The sequence below is a fragment of the Lingula anatina genome, chromosome 1, assembly GCF_051362555.1.
Source record: "Lingula anatina isolate TDL-2025a chromosome 1, LinAna3.0, whole genome shotgun sequence".
Classification (NCBI taxonomy): domain Eukaryota; kingdom Metazoa; phylum Brachiopoda; class Lingulata; order Lingulida; family Lingulidae; genus Lingula; species Lingula anatina.
The window spans coordinates 20885611-20904872 of NC_141767.1; the positions used below are offsets into that span (position 1 = coordinate 20885611).

General features: G+C 36.0%; 1 protein-coding gene, 1 long non-coding RNA gene and 1 pseudogene across 3 annotated transcripts; all 3 read left to right on the top strand.

The window, feature by feature from the left end:
* Positions 1-473: 473 nt before the first annotated feature.
* LOC147764085 (uncharacterized) lies at positions 474-4419 on the top strand (annotated as a pseudogene). Its single transcript, XR_015332759.1, has 3 exons — positions 474-3294; positions 3512-3717; positions 3936-4419. The product of XR_015332759.1 is annotated as an uncharacterized LOC147764085 (transcript).
* Positions 4420-10107: 5688 nt separating this feature from the next.
* Positions 10108-18966, top strand: LOC106172651 (uncharacterized). Its single transcript, XR_015332760.1, has 2 exons — positions 10108-10543; positions 17615-18966. It is a non-coding gene; the product is annotated as an uncharacterized LOC106172651 (long non-coding RNA).
* Positions 11022-13077, top strand: LOC147764086 (uncharacterized). Its single transcript, XM_087000534.1, has 2 exons — positions 11022-12058; positions 12733-13077. Exons 1-2 carry the CDS (start codon positions 11357-11359, stop codon positions 12853-12855), a joined length of 825 nt encoding a protein of 274 aa, XP_086856660.1. The 5' UTR covers positions 11022-11356; the 3' UTR covers positions 12856-13077.
* Positions 18967-19262: the final 296 nt, after the last annotated feature.

The window sequence follows — 19262 nt, forward strand, 5'->3', positions numbered from 1 at the left end:
ACAGTTTGTTTATATACTTCTTCTCTGTAGCTGCAATTATCCCTCCAAATCTTGAGGCAGTGATCCGCCATTGTCTCTCCTTGTGTCAGATTGCGCTCTTTCCTTGTTATAACTTGCTTACTCAGTGTCCTTCGCTGTTTGTTCCTCAACCTGAAATATTCATATCCCATTAAAGCATGGTAGATGGTTACAGCATTAAATAGATACAATTTAGATTAGTTTAGATACAATATTATAATTCTATGATGTCACCTATCACCTAGTTTGATAATTCTTTCTCATATTTGGGTCCGATTCTTAATAGCAGACCTCTGTTTTCACTTACATCATTCCCTCTATCCATGCTTTATTCTTTTCATGGCACTTGGCAATAGTTGTTGTCCATCACAGCCGCCTGTAAGTCAGCTTTAGGGTAGGCATTACTGGTGGCTACAGCAATCTTTGCCGCTGATGTGAAGTGATAGGTAAGATTCCTGAAGCAGGGATGCTAGTCTTCCGGTTTTTACCGGAATTCCGGTTTTTTGCGTCCAGTTATAAAATTTTCTGGTACTATATTTTGTTCCGGAATTCTCGTTTTTAACGTGGTCGCGGACTGGACGAACGATGCGTCAGAGGGACGTCGCATTTCAACCATTGCGACAGAGCTGCGTTTCAACACAATATCTAGTCACAACCGTAGCACGTGATTTATTTATGGCGCTTGATTGGTTGGAAATGTAGGCTTTAATGTCGGCACCCATGTGGAAAGTTTTGACACCGCGTGCGCGGAATTTTTAACTAAACCAAACTAAATGGATTTCGCGGAGAGGGGAACAGACGATATTAGAAACATCGACATTACTGTCAAAAATAGATTTAGTTGGAGTTGGCTGGAGGAAAAGGACAATAATGACGATTTTTTTTCTACCTATGTTCGGAAGCGAAAGTCCCCCGGAGAAGCTTGGTGTGTATGGTGCAACGACGTGATCCGGTACGGAAGCAGTGGTAAAAAAGCTCTGAAAAACCATGCTAAAACAACTAAGCATGCCAAAGCACGTAGTTGTGTAAAGGGGGCCCAAAAGTTTCCATCTCTATTTAGTTTCAATGCGGGCTTAGCCAGCGGTGCTGGTGGTGGCAGTACTAGTACTGCGGGGCCTAGTGGCAGCGAAAGCAGACCTAGCGGTGACAGTGAAATTAACAGACTTCCTTATGGAGCAGCTCCTAACGTTAGAGGCACGCAGGCAACGGCAGTCCCCCATGTTCAACCGAACGTAAGTTTCCTTGATGGCAAGTTCCATGCAGAGGCAAGGGTTACAAGTTTCATTGCAGAACATTCATTGCCTTTATCCATTGCTCCTCACCTGATAGATTTATGCAAAGAAATGTCAACTGATGGCCAAGCTTTGAAAAGTCTGAAAATGGAAAGGGCATCAGCAACTTATAAATTGAAAGAAGGACTCAGTCTCACCATTCGAAAGCGATTAGTATCTGACATGAAGGCAATTTTTTTTTCACTTAATCTAGACGAGTGTACAGCTAATAACAATGAAAAGGTGCTCGCTATATTAGTCTCCTATTTTGATCCAGAACTAAAAAAGGCAGTTGTGAAACACTATGCATCAGTCAGAATTACTACTGCTACGGCCGATGTTTTATGTTCTACAGTATTAAACTTACTTCAGGATGATGGCATTCCATTGTCAAATTTCATATCTCTCTTAACTGATTCAGCCAGTACTATGAGGGGGAAAATTGGAGGACTACAGCAAAAGCTAAAAGAAAAAGGGTGTGAACATTTACTTGATATTGATGGCGATTTTTGCCATCATATTAATAATATTGTGAGAGAATTTTGTTCCCATTTTGACAGACTTGTAGAAGGACTTTTGGACGATTTATTCTCAGAATTTAAATACAGTAAGGACTTGGCAGGATGGCTGAGAGACTTGTGCCTAGTACTTGGAGGGTGCGTCATAGGTGGTTGTCAGTGTATGACATCCTTGTTGATGACTTTAATATGATTGATGCATTTACAGTTTTTTACTTTTCTCTTCTTCCCAAAGACTCTGTATATATGTATAAAGAACTTATTGAGACCATTCCCAGCAACAGAGGTGTCACAGATAAGGGGAAGAAAAGTATCCATACTATACAGGATAAATGCAAGAGGAAATACAAGGCTTCAACACCAGAGGGAAAACAGAGAAAACAAAGAATAGTGACTAAATTGTTTTATATTAGAGATCAAACATTGTTGCACATACATCTGTACATGTCAATCTTGCCCATGTTCAAGTCAATGATTTTGACATTTGAGCAGAAGTTGTGCCTTGTGCACAAAATGCATGAAGATATGGTAACCCTTGTAAAAGACTTTCTAGTCTGCTTTTTGAAGCATGAGGAAGTTAAGGACTTGTCATCGAAGCGATTGAAACAGTTAGTAATTACTGAAGACATGTACATGAAAATTGATGACATTTTCATAGGTTCAGAGACTTCTGAAAAACTGGATTGTATGTCTGTCAAGATAAAGCAGGAGTTCAGACAAAAGACACAGACAGCGTACAAAAGTACAGCCAAGTACATGCTCAAGAAGTTACCCATTTTAAACCCTCTTTTAAGAAGACTCTCAGCTGTTGATCCAAGTGCTCAAGGACATTCCCTGACATACAGGCTACTTTTCAAACTGGCTGACCACTTTCCAACAGTTGTGCCTCACTCTAATCTTGACACTTACAGAATGGAGATTTCAGCACTACAAATAGATAAGCACCTACCAACCATACCAGACAATACTAATGACATGACAATTGATCAATGGTGGTCAAAAGTAGGAGACACTGGGAAATACCCAATATTATGGGCTTTGATAAGGGCAGTGTTAAGTATTTCTGTGTCTCCGAATGTAGAGCAAAGCTTTAGTATCATGAACAATCTGATTACTGCAAAAACAAATTTGTTGGATATTACCACATATTCAGCATACCAAGACATAAAGTATGATCTTGGTGCAAGGGGCACCTCTACAATGAAATTGTACCACAGAGCTGATGCACAAAAATCACCAGTGGACAATTAAATCACTTTGCTATCATATGCAGACTAGTTACGGGAGATACAAAAAGAAAATGGACTCTAAAACTAAGGCACGCAAAGAAAAACTAAAAGAATTAGATGCTGTTTCAAAAGATAGACTGACAGTCCATAGCACAGCAAAACAAATAAAAAAGTCCATATATGCCAAGGCCAGTGAAAGGAACGTGACAGTACCAGTCAGTGCCTGGCCAGCAGAAGAAATACCTTCTGTCTTGAATGGTAAGAATGTTTGTTTTACATTTTGCTGAATACCTGTAAATAGTGTCATTTAGTTAAGTTCAGAAATTCTAAAGCAGTGAGATAGAAAAATCTAGGCAGTACACAAAGAGAGAACATGGAGATAACAGCAGGCAGATAATAATGGGAGTTTTACTGACTAGAATCTTGTACTGTTATATATGTTATTGTGTTTCATAGATAGCATGTCATCTTTCAGAGAATCTCCAAGAGCGACAAAGAGGGATTGATGCAAGTGAGAGACTTCGATGCAATGTCAAGACCAGTGGGATGCTTTTCCGTGGACGGACACCTGGTGATGGGAATTGTTTTTTTCATGCAGTGGCTGATCAGTGCAGGCGTTTGCGATTGCATCATGGAATAACCCATAAAGAAATCAGAGCACAGGCTGTTGATTATCTTAGGGTAATGTATTCTAATTTATTTGTAATTGTGTAAATTTATGTAGTTTAATTTATTTCCAATAAAACAGTTTTGATGATTTTGAAGTAATCCATTGTTTATTCTGATAATGACCTTAACTTTGTTATTGGTACATCAGAGATTTATTAATGATACAGACAAGGTTGTAGATTGATCCAAAACTTATTGTGTTTAAATGTCCTGTTTGATTGTCCTTTTAGGTACACCAAGAGTTTGCTCCCTATGTTGTTGGTGATTATGTTACCTACCTGAGCAAGATGTCCAAAGATGGAGAGTGGGCAGATAATGTGGTGATTGAGGCAACTGCCAAAGTGTTGGGGTGTAAACTACACATAGTGACCAGTTCTGCAGAGGGGTCAGAAACAGATGTTTTAGAAACTTTGATTAATGAGACTGCAGTTGGAGCCCCATTGTTGCTTGGGCATTACCACGAAAGCCATTACCAATCTTTGAAAATGATAAATGAAAGGGATTAACATTTAGTGACTATCATTATCATGCTGGTGATTATCAAGCTTACGTGAGGGATCATTACTGTCTACTATGGGTGGTAGGTGTTTATGTACTGATGGCACTTCCATCTTGTCAATGTCAAGATTATCCTTGGAAACAACTGTTGAAAATTACCATGAAGTTGTGATGACATATATTGCAATATATTTATTAAATAAAATTTGAAATATAGTAATTGTTTCATAATCAATTTGTCCCCCCCCCCCCGGTCTTTGCCAAAAAAAAGTTCAGATTTTCTTTCCGGACCCCACTAGCATCCCTGCTGAAGTAATCATTTTATCCTGCTCTTGAAGTTGGCTGTCCTGGGGTCCTGAAATCGACAGTTTCAGGCTTTGCCCCCGATATATGGGCCTTCTTTGGGTAACCTTATAAAGAAAATAAATAAGTACATTTACTAAGTATAAAAATCTTGCGTGCTACTAAAACAAAATAATAATAATAATAATAATTTATTGAGCACTGAAATGTTTTTACATTTAGAGGCTCTCTAACTACTATACATTATACATACGAAAAGATAGTAATGATAGTAAGTAAATGAAAGAGAGAAAAAAAAAATTATACTTATATAATGTTACACAATATACATTCTCTTAATATGCAGGTGAGATGCATGAAATCATTTGTGCACTTCCAGTTAATTACGTTTTTTCATAATTTTACTTACAAAATTCCCTACTGCAATCGCACTCTGCTCAGTGGGTGGGTTTAGAATGATGTCAAGCTGTTTGACCTCGTCTGTTAGACCTTGCAAGTTTACCTCTGGTATGCATTCAAACAGCAATTTCCTTTCAATTTTGTGATGGGCGCATTTTAGGAAAAAATGTATTTCATCTTCTACCTCATTACAATGAGGGCATTTTCGTTCTGAAAGTTGTGTTTTTGGGATTGTATGCCGCCCTTTTTCAATTTCTAGGTCATGGTCACTAATTCGCATTTTTGCCAAAAGTTTTTTGTGGGTGCGTGAAATATTCATTTTTAAGTATGGTTCGGGTTCATATTGATGTTTAATTTTCCTGTATGTCCTCAGCTTATTATTTTCCTCTCTGTGTAACTCTTCCCAAAAATCTGATTTTATTTTGATGGTTATGTCACTTTCTAGATTTTGGTTATTGTGAATTTTATTGACAGTTAGTGTTGAATTTGAGTGATTTAATCCCCAACATGTAGCCAAGTTTGACATTGCCCAAAACCAGTTTTTTTCCCTTTTTGCTTGTTCTCTATTGTATGCTTGCTTAACAATTCTTTGCTCTGGAAGGTTATTCAGCCTTTCACTGTATCTTAATACTAATTTAACAATGTCCAAGTATAATGGGAGGCGCCCAAGTTCTGCACGGCAGGCATTATTGCTAGCTGACCTTCTCACACCAAGTGCCCATTTACACATCTTTAAATGTATTTGTTCAAAGGGCATTTTGTTTATTTTATTTAATGATATTTTTTTCTCTGTGAAGATTTCTTGGGCCCAGATTTCACATCCATATAAGAGAATGGGTTTAATCATCTTGTCGAAAAGATTCATGATAAGTATGGGTGATGAAATTTCTTGCGATGCTAGTATTCCCTTTAGAGTAAACATGGCTTTCAGGGCTTTTTGCTTGAGATTTTCAATTGAATGTTTTAATGATCCTGTGTTAGTAAAGACTATCCCGAGGTATGAGTATTGTTTGACTATTTCTATTGGTCTGCTATTTATAAAGAAGGTGTGTGGTTCAATTCTACCAGACTTGTTGAACACTATTATTTTTGATTTGTTTTCATTAACTTTTAGTTTCCACTGCTTACAGTAATTTTCAAGGTTGTTAAGAAGAGTTTGAAGTCCTTCTTTCGACTGTGATAGCAAGACTAGGTCATCTGCATATAAAATGTGTTTTAACCCTTCAACTTCCTTTGCACTATTGTTTGTGTAGAGTTCACTTTTTAAATCATCAATGAAGATGTTGAATAGGACTGGGCTAAGGTTGTCTCCTTGTCTTATACCTATTTTAGATATGAATGTTTGGGTGTAGCCACAATTAACTGACACGCCTAGTCTTGTGTTGCTGTACATATACTTTATCAACTTGTAAATTTTGCCTCTGACACCTATTTTCAGTAATTTCAGCATAAGACCCTTATGCCAGACTGTATCAAAAGCTTTTCGCAGGTCGACGAAACAGGCAAATACACGTTTGTTCTGATTCATATGTTTGTTTATAATTGACTTTAAGGTGAATATATGGTCAGTCGTGCGATAACCAGGTCTAAACCCTGCTTGTTCCTCACTTAATTTCTCATTGGACTCTAAAAATAGTGTGAGTCTGTTAGTCAATATGCAGTTAAAAAGCTTTCCAAGACAGCTGGTGATGCAAAGACCTCTGTAATTTGATGGGTCAGTTCGTTCTCCAGATTTATATAGCGGCAGTATTATACCCAGATTCCACACATCAGGAGTTTCAGATGTGTTCATTGCTAAATTGAATATTTTTGTTATTAGTCCCACTAAGTATATTGAACCACTTTTCAACATTTCATTTCTGATAGAGTCCTCACCAGCCGCTTTTCCATTTTTCAATTTTTTTATAGCTGTTTTTACCTCTCTAATGCTTATGGGGTTATTAAGGACAGGGTCTCCTTCTTTTTTCTCATATTCACTTATTTCCTTATCTATTCGGTGATCATCAGTAGGGGGGGTTCCACAAAGTTGTTGGAAGTGTAGTTGCCAAGTCTCAGGACTTATTATGTTGTTATTTTCTTCTCTATCCTTTAGTTTTTTAAGTGTCTGCCAGAATTCTTTAGGATTGCTTTTTTCAGATACTAGTAGTCTGTCTAGGATGGCATTTTTGTACTCATTCTTTCTTTGCTTTACTAGTTGTTTATATTTCTTTGTAGCTAGGTGGTAGGTTTGCGAGATGTAGTTATTGTGTGGATTTTTTTGTAGTAGTTTACCAAGGTGTTTTATATTTCTTCTGACTTCAGAACACATGCTGTCAAACCATGGTTGTTTTTTTATTCTTTTTGTTTGTTTATTTGATCTCATGCTTATGTTATTGACTTTTTTACGCAAAGACAAGTTTGCAGCATTTTCAATTATATTTGTTAATTCATCACAGGCACTTTTTAATCCTTCTTTAGACGAGGGGAAGTATTTGTTTTGTGCTAGACTGATTTGTTTTAAGCTGTCCTCACTTTCAAGAGCTTTTAAAAATTTCTCAGTTGAATCTGTTTCCCAGATGTAACGGTCTTTGAAATTTTGTAATGATTGAGTTGGAGATGATTCTTTGATACCGGTGGTGTGAATTGCAAGGTCTAACAGACAGTGATCTGATAAATAATCAATAGGTAATACTGTAAGATACATAATTTTGCTCATCAGTCCATCGTTTGTGATTGCATAATCAACTGTACTGCACCCATGTATATTATAACAAGTTGGATATCCGAGAGAGTTGCCTTTAGTTCTACCATTGAGTATCCTTAAGTTACTACTTCTACATAATTCAAGTAAGGCCTTTCCTTGCGAGTTGACTATTGTATCAACATTATTTCTCTTTTGTGAAAATCTGTTTGTAGGATAACTATCAGTCATTTGAATTCCAAACATGGTATCATCTTTGATGAAATCAGGTAGTGTCCCCGTTCTTGCATTGAAATCTCCAATTAAGCAAATTGACCCATATGATTGGTAAGTTGCAATTTCACCTTCAAGTATTTCTAGGGTTTCTTCATCTGAGGGGCCATTGCCCGGTTTAATATAAACTGCACATAGGAATAAATCATCCTCTAAATAAATAAATCACATTCAAAATATGAGCGTAGGCCTACTCGTACCTACAGTAGTCTACATGTACATAACATGTCAGATTTGACACACACACCTCGACTAATTTTTGATTTTTTCAAGGAAAATCGTCAGCATTCGTGTTTTTCAAGCACTAAATGAAAAGAAAACACATACCTTCCAGTCAATTCACATTTTCATCCAGATGTTATGGCACCACATTCAAGTAAATTGCGTTTGAGTTGGTTCACTGTCAGCGACGCGTGCACACGCTCCATGTTAAACTCTGGTGTAAAGCCGTGAGCGAAATTCTGCGAGATTTTAGAAGGACTGCTTTCACCCCCACGCCATCTAGCGGCAGACCCTTAAAGCGGGTATTCCCCATTGATCACATATTTTGTAAAGTGATCATATACCACAGTGCCAAGAAAGCGTCGGGCGTAAAAAGTTTTACTTCAGCAGTGAGACCAAAAGAAAGTTTTCTGGCATTACATTTGCAAAACAGTAACTTTGCATCTGTAGCTAAATCCTTGTTGCTTGTTCTAAAACCGGATTTGGAGCTCTTACTTATTCTCATTTGGCTCCACAAGGGCAAAAGTGTCACCTGGGCCAACTACATGTAGACCGGTCTTCCCTTTGTGTACTTCTCAAACGAACATGCTAGCATTTGTGACGTATGTTACAGATAGATATAGGGAGCCAAAGGGTGATCTGGTGTGAAACGTGACTTTTGATTTCATGATATCTTTCTAAAGCATACAAACATTTTATTATCTATACCAAACACACAGCTGAACCATAATTAGAAGCAAATAATGAACATTGAACAATCCTCTGTCAGTGTTAGCGTCTTAACTGTGTTGCGTAAAATAGGCCAGTATTCATCCCATTCTTCCTATATATGAACCCAAAAAGTTTTGTTCCTATGAAGTTTTTTCATTTATTCAGGGTCCCATGGACCATAGAGCAAGTCTAGCTTGGTTGTCACTGGCAACCTTGGATAAATTTATTTATTCAAGATGACCGCCAATTTCAATTTCAACTGAACATAGAGGTTTGCATAATACCTGGCCCTTATAATTAACACCGATCTGAGCGTGGTGTGTAACGAGGTATAAATTCACAGAGATTGTCTGGCGCAAGTCCATATAAAGCAGCATGAGCATATATTAAAAGTTTGTTTTTTTTGTTTTTTTTTTTTTTTTACTGCGTTTATTCACTCAAAGAAAAAAAAGAAAATATACATATATAATGAAATATTTAAGCAGATAATCAAAGATTGAATGCGTGTAATACAATGCTGATGATAATTACGGTAATTAAATACTAATAGATAAATAAAAAGAGCATAAATATAGATGTTCTCTCACTCACTCATCCATACATACATACTACGCGTATACATGCTTGTTGTGAGCTACATATCGGCAACTATAACATATATAATTAAATATTTAGACAGATAATCAAAGATTAAATGCATATGATACTGATAATAATTACGGCAATTAAATACTGATAGATAAATAAGAACATAAATATATAGACATACTTTCACTCACTCATCCATCCATACATACTACACGTATACATGCTTGTTGTGAACTACATAACGGCAACTATAGCGTACTAGAGGTGAAATTTTTAACACGTTATGGTAGGAATGCGTTACTAGCCCAGGATGTATTAACTGCCATATGAAAGAAACAATAATACATCGTTTTGTAGAATGTGTACGTGCAAGAAATTTTTGGATTGCATTTGAAAACTGGTGGAACATTCCGAATAATACCATACACTTCAGAAAAAATGAAAAAACTATAATGTACGGGTGTCTGTCAAGCGACCAGCGCGTAAAAGCTTTAAATTTCTGTATTATTGTGGCTAAACAATTCATAAACAAAAATTCAGAAAATCCATCAGTCTATGATTTTGAACTGTTTCTGCATTTTCTTAGTCAGAAGAAGAAAATAGAAAAATACATTGCTATAAAGACAGGAAAAGAAGATAGGTTTAATACAAAATGGAAACGTATATTAAAAGTTTTGAAAGCCAGTAAAGTTCGATGTCTTTTAAGTCCCCATATAGGTCCGAGTAAGAAGAAAATAGCTGAGTTTCTTCATTCTTTCTGTGATGCAACCATACAACAAGGAATTACAGTAATCAAACCTTGAAGTTACTAGGGCATAACCCACCACCATAGTGTTGACAACAAGTCACATATCGACAATATTATCATATACCGATATAGACTAGCCTACATATGCGATGGCCATTTAGTAAATATCCTTTGTGAAGCATCTTCACGGCACAGTGGATTTCATCTTCGGACTGCATTGACGCTTATCAACCGTATGGGTGTGACGAAAAAGATCGACTGCGACACACCCACCAACTGCAACATTTATTCCGTAACCATATTTGAATTGGAGAGTCGTATGAGGGTGGTTGTCCTCGTTTATTTCTATCAGAATCCTCGACGACGTCTTTACATCAACCACAGGGTTATCACCATAGAGAAGAGGATAGTATAGTGTAAGTAAACGATCATCCCTGAAAATGTTTTATTCCTTTTTTTCTTTTTTCACTCTGGAGCGAGATAGTTGTTGATGACCCATAGAATGGTTATCATTTATACACTTTCAGAAACCTTTGCATAGATGATGTGCGCTATTATACTGTTCAATGGTAGGTTTGATGACTCCATTTCTTTTTTTTTTTATTTGACGAGAACAATTTTTAGACATTCAAGCGGACGTACCCACCTCACGTCTCTGTTACTGCAATATACCAAGGGCTATGCCACTGTGAAATTTTAAATACCCGGTAATTTTATGACTTTATCAACTTCATTCATCAATTTCAATTTAAAGATAGAGTCCTTGATAAAGTCCTTGATAAGATATTTTTGAATATATATCTGGAAATGACCGTAACACCTTTTTTATAATCAAAATTTGAGTATCATAAGTGTGCTATCCAACTTTTTTAAAATTTAAAAAGGGGGAGCGAGAACGAGGCCAAGGAGGAGACAACGACCGTAAGAGAGCTCCTAGAATTTCTTACAAATTCAAACAATCGGTAAGAAATATTACAGCTATGGATACATAAATGTGTGAATACTAACTGTCTCCTGCGAATGGAAGCTGTTTAGCTGACTTGGTTTTTGTCATCAAGCTTTATTTTGACATTGATCATAACGTATACCATAACTATACAACTGACAATAGATCGTGACAAGTGCGCTTCAATACAGGTGCATCGGTGAGTACTGCTCACCGGATAAACAATAGTTTCAAGTCAGCCTTATTGCCTCGAAAACACATATCTCTCTATATATATATCACAATGAGCTCAAATAATAAATCAAAATACTTTGATACGATCAAAGATTCAAAGAGCTCTATGACAGACCGAATGAAAACCACAGCTGACAAGAAATCCACAAGTCAGCCAGCAAAAAGATCCCATAGTGAGGTTTCTAACACAAGTACAGAAGAAACATCTTTGATTTTGATAAAGCTAGACGAAATAGAATCTGAAATCAAAAATACTGTAAAAACAAATGATCTAAAAGATATTGTGCAAGAAATGGTCACGGAAACTGTCACTAAACTTTTACTTAATTTCAAAGACGAAATCGGGACAAATCTTGAAAAATTAGAAGACAAGCATAAATTAGATATTGGAGAGCTAAGGGAAAGAATCGATTCACTGGAATTGGAAAATGACGCTCTCCGAGAACAGCTAGCGGGAAAAGAAAAGTCTCTCAGAAAGCTCACGGAAACAGTGGAGCAAGCAAACTATGCGTCAAACAATGCTATCAAAATGGCGAACTATAATGAACAATATTCCCGGAAAAATAACATAAAAATCTACGGGGTGATAGAGAAGGAACATGAAAACACTCGGGATGTTGTGTGCAAGGTGCTTAAGGAACAGGGAGAAGTACAGATAACGGCTGATGACATCACGGCGGTGCACAGAATTCCCGGTCGGCAAGGGTCTCCCCGGCCAATTCTAATGCATGTTAAAAACACGGAAATCAAGGTACGTATAATGCGGAGTAGATCTACCTTGAAAAGGCATGACAAAGGTGTTCGGCTGGCTGACGATATCACCAAGCTAAACGCTCAATTACTGCAGCGCCTAAAGGAAAACGAGCAAATTGAACAGTCGTGGTTTTATAATGGGAGCGTGTACGGTAAAGTGAGACACACTGGCCAGAGAATGAGATTTTCTATTGACGATGACATTGACAAGAAAGTTAGAATAAGAAAATAAAACATTAAACCAAATATATTTTGATTAAAAACCAATATATGATGAGTTACATTCCATTCTCCTTCTATACAAATATGCTTTATTACTTAAGGAGGAGATTGGATCTAGTGGAAACTATATGAATTCTCTCTTGATACTGGTATGTGATATATTGTTTAGTAGTTTACGTACCCCCTTGAATACTGTTACAGTCTGGAGGTACGACTGTGCCAGTGGTATAGAAACTATATGTCATTTCTCTAGATTACTATGTGTTTACTGTTTACCTCTCTGAAAGACCTGATATATATGAAACTTAGTGGATGTATGTAAAAGAGTAACGGATGGCTTTACTGCAGCCTGAACTCATTACGCCAATTCTTAAAAAAAAAAAAAATCTACACATACGAAAATGAGATTATGTAAATATTGGATAATTACATGAACATTGTTTTTTGCAGAGACAGAGGGGTTTTCCTGTTTGTACTGTATGTAGTCATGCTATCATTCGCAGGATAGGCAACAGCTGTCCGAAGAGGAGGCCTCCTGATATATGTGTTTACCACTCAGTGTTGTACCTTTAATGTTTGTCTGTGGTGTCGATTTGTGTGAATGGGTGAATGTATGTGTTTATAATTACGTGTTGATAATGCCTAGACTACTTGCGGAAGTATCGTCCTTTTTATTGGTTAAATATTTATTATTAGATTCTAAGTAATGGTTAAAATAGTAAGTCTGAATTGTCGAGGACTCAGTAGCAATATGGTGAAAAGGAGAGATATTTTTCATAAATGCAGGTCCAAATATGACATCGCTATATTGATTGATACTCACAGTGAGAAGAAAAACGAAAGCTTGTGGAAAAATGAATGGGGTGGGGACGCGGTTTTTTGTTCACTAACTAGTTGCAAAAGAGGTGTTGGCATCTTATTCAAATCTTCCTTTGACTTTAAAATCCACAAAGAGATTAAAGATCCTAGAGGTAGTTACCTATTACTAGACATTGAAATTCAGGGCACGAGACTCACGCTAGGCGCTATTTATGGACCAAACAATGACGATCCGTCTTTCTTTAAGGAGATCCAAAATAAAATTGAAGTAATTGGAAATACCTCAATAATACTTGGGGGGGACTGGAACGTACCACTTGATTACATAACTGACACCGATAATTACCTACACAACAACAACACAAAGGCAAACCGAGAAATTGTCCGCATAATGGACAGTTTGGATTTAATTGATATCTGGCGAGAAATGAATGCGGAATGTAGAAAATTTACGTGGTTTGGACCAAATAAGAAAAAAAGCAGACTTGACTATTTTTTGATTTCTTCTGATTTACAAGACATAGCTGTTGCTGCTGGCATGGATTTTGCTTATAAATCAGACCACTCTCCAGTAAACATGGAGATTAATTTTATTCAAATTGAAAGAGGAAGGGGGACGTGGAAATTCAACAACAGTCTGTTAGGCGATTGGAATTATGTAAACTTAATTAAAAAAACCATAAAAGAAGTGATAAAGCAGTACAGGACAGACGATAATGAAAACGTGGAAATGGCAGAATTTAATATTGACGATTGTTTACTATGGGAAACCTTAAAATTTAGTATTAGAGGTGAAACGATTAAATACGCATCCTATAAAAAGAGAGAAGCAGAAAAAGAAGAAAAAATAATAAGTGAAGAATTGAACAAATTATATGGCTCTCTAAACAACAGTGATGATGAGACTATTCGGTTGGCAATTCGGGGAAAAGAAGATGAATTGAAAAGTATACGTGACAAAAAAATTGAGGGGATTATTTTAAGGGCAAAAGCAAAATGGAAAGTAGAAGGAGAAAAAAGTTCAAAATATTTTCTTAATTTAGAAAAAAGGAATTATTGTGAGAAATCGATATCTAAATTGAGGAGGAAGGACGGAAAAGAAATAACAAATATTCACGATATCTTAAAAGAACAAAAAAGCTACTATAGCGATTTATACCAATCAAAAGACACTCTAATGGATAACGTCCATAGTTATACCTTTTTCAATGACGAAAATCCATTTATTAAAAAACTTCCAGAAGAAAAAAAGATTACTATGAATGGCTCTCTGTCCCAAACAGAATGTCTCAAAGTACTTAAGAAAATGAAGAATGGAAAATCTCCTGGTTTAGATGGCTATACGGTAGAATTCTATAAATTCTTTTGGACTGATCTTAAAGAGCCTCTGCTTAGGTCACTGAATAAATCCTTTGAGGTACAGTCAATGTCTACATCTCAACGCCAAGGTATAATCAAGTGTATACCAAAAGAGGGGAAGGAGAAAGTATTCCTTAAGAATTGGCGTCCAATTCTGGATTTGTTAAAGGTCGGTATATAGGCGAATGTTCCAGAACTATTCAAGATATCATCCATAAAACAGAAAAAGATGACATTTCAGGAATTTTATTAATGCTAGATTTCGAAAAAGCTTTTGATTCTGTAGAGTGGGCATATATTTTGCAGTGTCTTAAATTTTTTAATTTTAGTGAAGATATTCAAAACTGGTTCAAAACCCTTTACTCCAATGTTTCCACTGCAGTGGAAAATAATGGACATCTAACAGAATTCTTTAATGTCAGTCGGGGTGTTAGACAGGGTGATCCTCTGTCCCCTTACATATTTATTATCTGCATAGAATTGCTCAGCGCGGCGGTCAAATTTGATCCAAACATAAAAGGGATCTTACTGAATAACTCAGAATACGTCATTACACAATACGCAGATGACTCTACGCTTCATCTAGCAGATGATAGAGAGTCATTGAATGCAGCTCTGGATATGCTAGAATTGTTCTCTCAATGTTCAGGATTGAAAATAAACTTTGAAAAAAGCCAGGCTGTTTGGATTGGAGCAAAGCGCTGCTGTGGTGAGGAGTATCAAACCTCTAAAAGTATATTTTGGAATCATAGTGGGAAATTTAAACTACTGGGTATTTGGTATAACCTAGCAAAGGATGACATTTATGAAGAAAATTTTAAAGAAAAATTACATTCCATCAAATTGTTGTTAAATGATTGGTCGTTCCGTCACATTTCACTCCTAGGTAAAGTAACTATTTTAAAATCCTTGGCACTCCCTACCATCATCCAAATATTAACTGTCCTTCCTATGCCTGCTGATCTTTTTTTTAAAGATTTGGAGCGAGTTTTTTATCGCTTTATTTGGAACAGTAAAATAGATAAAGTTAAGAGAAATGTTATGATTAATTCTTATGAAAACGGTGGATTAAAGGTCCCCGAGGTGAAATCCTTCATTATGATATGGCTAAAGAAATTGGTAAATCCACATAATTATTCTTCGTGGAAAACTCTTTTGATGGATGAGATTGCGGAAATCGGGGGAATTGACGTATTGCTACTTCCCTCGAAGGGCCTACAGTCTATACGCAATATTAATATACTAAATACTTTCTGGAAAGAGATTTTGGGAATATGGGCTTCTGTGCAAGAATTTTCTACTACTTCTCCGGATGATATCCTAGCACAACCTTTATGGGGAAATGATCATATTAAGATCAATAAAAAGATAATCTTCTATAAACCTTGGTTTCGAAAAGGAGTGCTTTACGTTAATGACCTGATTGATAATACTGGTTCAGTAAAAAGTCTAGACGTTTTTTGTGATGAATATAATATAGATTGTAATTTCCTTGACTATCAAGCCGTCATCAGCGCTTTACCTTCTGCCTGGAAAACTGTTATAAGAGGGTGTCAAAAGAATCTTGCAGCAATAACAAATAAAAATCTCGTATTATTAAAATCGAAAAACAAATTAACGAAACTCTTTTACCCGAAATTTATTTCGGATAAGGAAGCAATACCTCTTAACATCCATAATAAGTGGATGGAAAAGCTGAACATTGATTTTCCAAGTGAAAAGTGGAAGCTAGTTCATGCATTGCCCTTTCGAGAAACCAATGATCATAAACTTCTCACATTGCAATTTAGAATTTTACATAGAATTTATTTTACGAACTCGATGCTTTTTAAATACAATATGTTAGAACATGAGCGATGCACTTTCTGTAATGACCCAAAAGAAACTTTATTGCATATTTTCTGGGACTGTACATATGTTCAAGCTATTTGGACTTGTCTCATTCAGAACCTACGTACACAGTACTCTGTTGAATTAAAACATCAACCGTGCTTGTTTATATTTGGAATCCTGGACGACAGCCCTCTCTTAGGTATTAATCTACTACTTCTCTATATAAAGAAATATTTCACTTTATGTAGACAGAATAAAATTACACCTCTTTGGAATGCCTGCAAAAAGTATTTGGAAAAGCAAAAGATAATAGATTTTCAATCTTTATACCTACTGGGTCCTCAAAAGGCAGATAATCTAAGGAAAAAATGGGACAGTATAGAAAAAATATTGATATGAATAAAAAAGAACATTTGTTGTAGACTAGGCCTAATAAGATTCTTTTATTTAAAAAAAAAATTCTACATGTAATTTTAATCAACATTTGTAAGAACTTCGTTTGTAGTGTGTGAATGGTGTGTGGAAGGTGTATTTGTCTCTTATTGTGTTGTACATGTCTTGTATTAATTTTCGTGAATAAAAAAAAAAAAAAAAAAACTTTTTTAAAATTAAAATTGTAAATAATAATAATAATAATAATAATAATTGAATTCCCACGTATTTCATGTTAATCCCAATCTGCTTTAACTGAGTCGTCAGTCTTTGGTGTGCTACCAAATGCTCCCACTACAACTGGCATGACCTGTTTATTCTTCTTCTCTTCTTCTTATTTAAATTTTTTTAGGAGTTAATTTCTGTCATTCCAGTAAATACAGTATAAGGAAAGAATGTATATATATTTATACAAAATCTATATATATATATATATATATATATATATATATATATATATATATGCATTTGCCTACTTATACGCTCTCAAGCTTTCTTGTACAAATGTATAATACGTACAAGTGCATATACATGCACATGTTTATATCTTTCCAAGTATTTGTATATCCACACGTACACACATGCACACACATGCACACACACATATACTCTTGTGCTCGTAGCTAACAAACTTCGTTATATGCCCTAAAATACAATTTATAACTGTCAAATAGTCTATTATAAGAAGCATGTAAAGGCCAACGGTGATAATAAACAATACTTTGTCAATAAGATTATTAACAAAAGTAAATTGCCGAAGTATATAGATTTAACGTGTGTAAAGGCAGGTTATTTAGCACAAAATATTTATGGCAGAGATAATTACATTGTTTATACCAAGTAAGTATTCGTTTGAAAGTTGTGTATTTGAAATTTTATTTACTTCTAGGTCTCCCTTAAAGATGGGCGCAAAACAACTTCTACCAAACCTGCGACGCAAAAGTGGTTTATTTCTTATACTATTCGCCATCATAGCGCTGGGTATTTATCTGGACTCAAATAAACTTAGAGCGAATATTGATAATGTATGGTTTGAGAGTGTTCATAATAGAAACATGAAAAAAGCAAATGATCAAGTTCACCAATGCAGATAGGTAATTTAGATTTTCTACAGCGATACCTGAAAAAAAAACAAAAGGTTTCTAGGATACGGAAAATGGGTAAACAGAAAATGGCTGCCCGAAGAGTGCATTATTCCAGAGTTACAGAGCCCTGCTCAGCTTGTTTCATGTTTAAAAAGGAAAAAGATAGACAAGATAGGACAGACTGGAGACTCTCAATCGATGAAATATATGGCGGCTATGAAACGGGGTGAAGGGATTTTCAAGTGCAAGGAACTTAAAAGGGAAACTAGAAGTATAAGAACACCCTCTCCGAGTTATTTAAGCCCTCCTTTGGACAAAAAATATTTAACAGTTGCAAACAGAGACTGCAATGGGTGTGCTGGAGAGCTGGTTCGATGCACATTACCAAATGGCAACGTCACTTCTGACATAGAAGTGTTAATAACCGAATTTATAAAAGACCACGAAATTACCACAAAAAGAAACTTCTGGAAAGGTGATTGTGATATCAGGCTGAAGCAAATTAACCAGATATATTGCCAAGACTCTGTTACAACGCAAGAAGTGTATTTCCGCGAGTATTGGCCGCTGTCAGGTTATCCAGATGTTATTAACATATACGCTGTACATGTACACGAGGCACAGAAACGAACGCCCCGTGATTTTGCCCGTGATTTTACTTGGTTCATTGACCTCATTGTCTCTGTTATACCAAAAACAACTAAAATATTATATTGGAATTCACCGCAGGTCAGGTCGATCCTTCAAAGCAACCAGCCAAATGGAGGGATGTTACGAGCAATGAATTCATCAAGCAGTTGAATGCAATCAGCGCATCTGTGATAAGGAAGTATATAATTGAGAAAAATGCAACCAATTTATACCCCATGTTTGACTTGTATGAAATTTCAAAAGACGTATTGCACTGGAATAGGGATGGTGTTCACTTTGAACCAATATGGTACAAGACCGTCATATCCTTGTTTTGGGCCACGTTGTGCCAAAGTTGAGTTTTTGGAATTATTCAAATTATGAGCACACTGTAGAAATTGCATACAGATACTCAGTACAGAATTAAACGGTGTTTGAAGACGATGACGACTCCGAATATTTTTTCTTTAGATGTCAGAACAAGATGTATAGTATATGCATTTATTAAACTTTCATATGACTTCGAGTGCTATAATGTGATACTATTTGCAGCAGCCATGGCTGCACAGGCCCGTAGCCTGCAATCACAAAAGGGGGGTTCTTTTTCTGAAAAATTGGACCTTTTATCATGAAACCTTAATGAACGTAGATAAATTTTTTTGTTTAATACGAATATCAACAGGCCTGTAGCCAGCAATTTCAAATGGGGGGGGGGGAGGGGTTCGTTTTCTGAAAAAGTGGACCTTTTACCATTATACCATCATGTACCTAGATCAAATTTTATCCAAAGTGGACCTTTTCTCAGCAAAAAGGGCGGATCTA

Excerpts from the sequence above, each read along its gene's own strand:
- LOC147764086 (XM_087000534.1), top strand. The coding sequence starts at position 11,357 with ATGAGCTCAAATAATAAATCAAAATACTTTGATACGATCAAAGATTCA. Across the intron at positions 12,059-12,732 it reads TTAAAAACACGGAAATCAAG|AGACAGAGGGGTTTTCCTGT; the intron begins GTACGTATAATG and ends TGTTTTTTGCAG.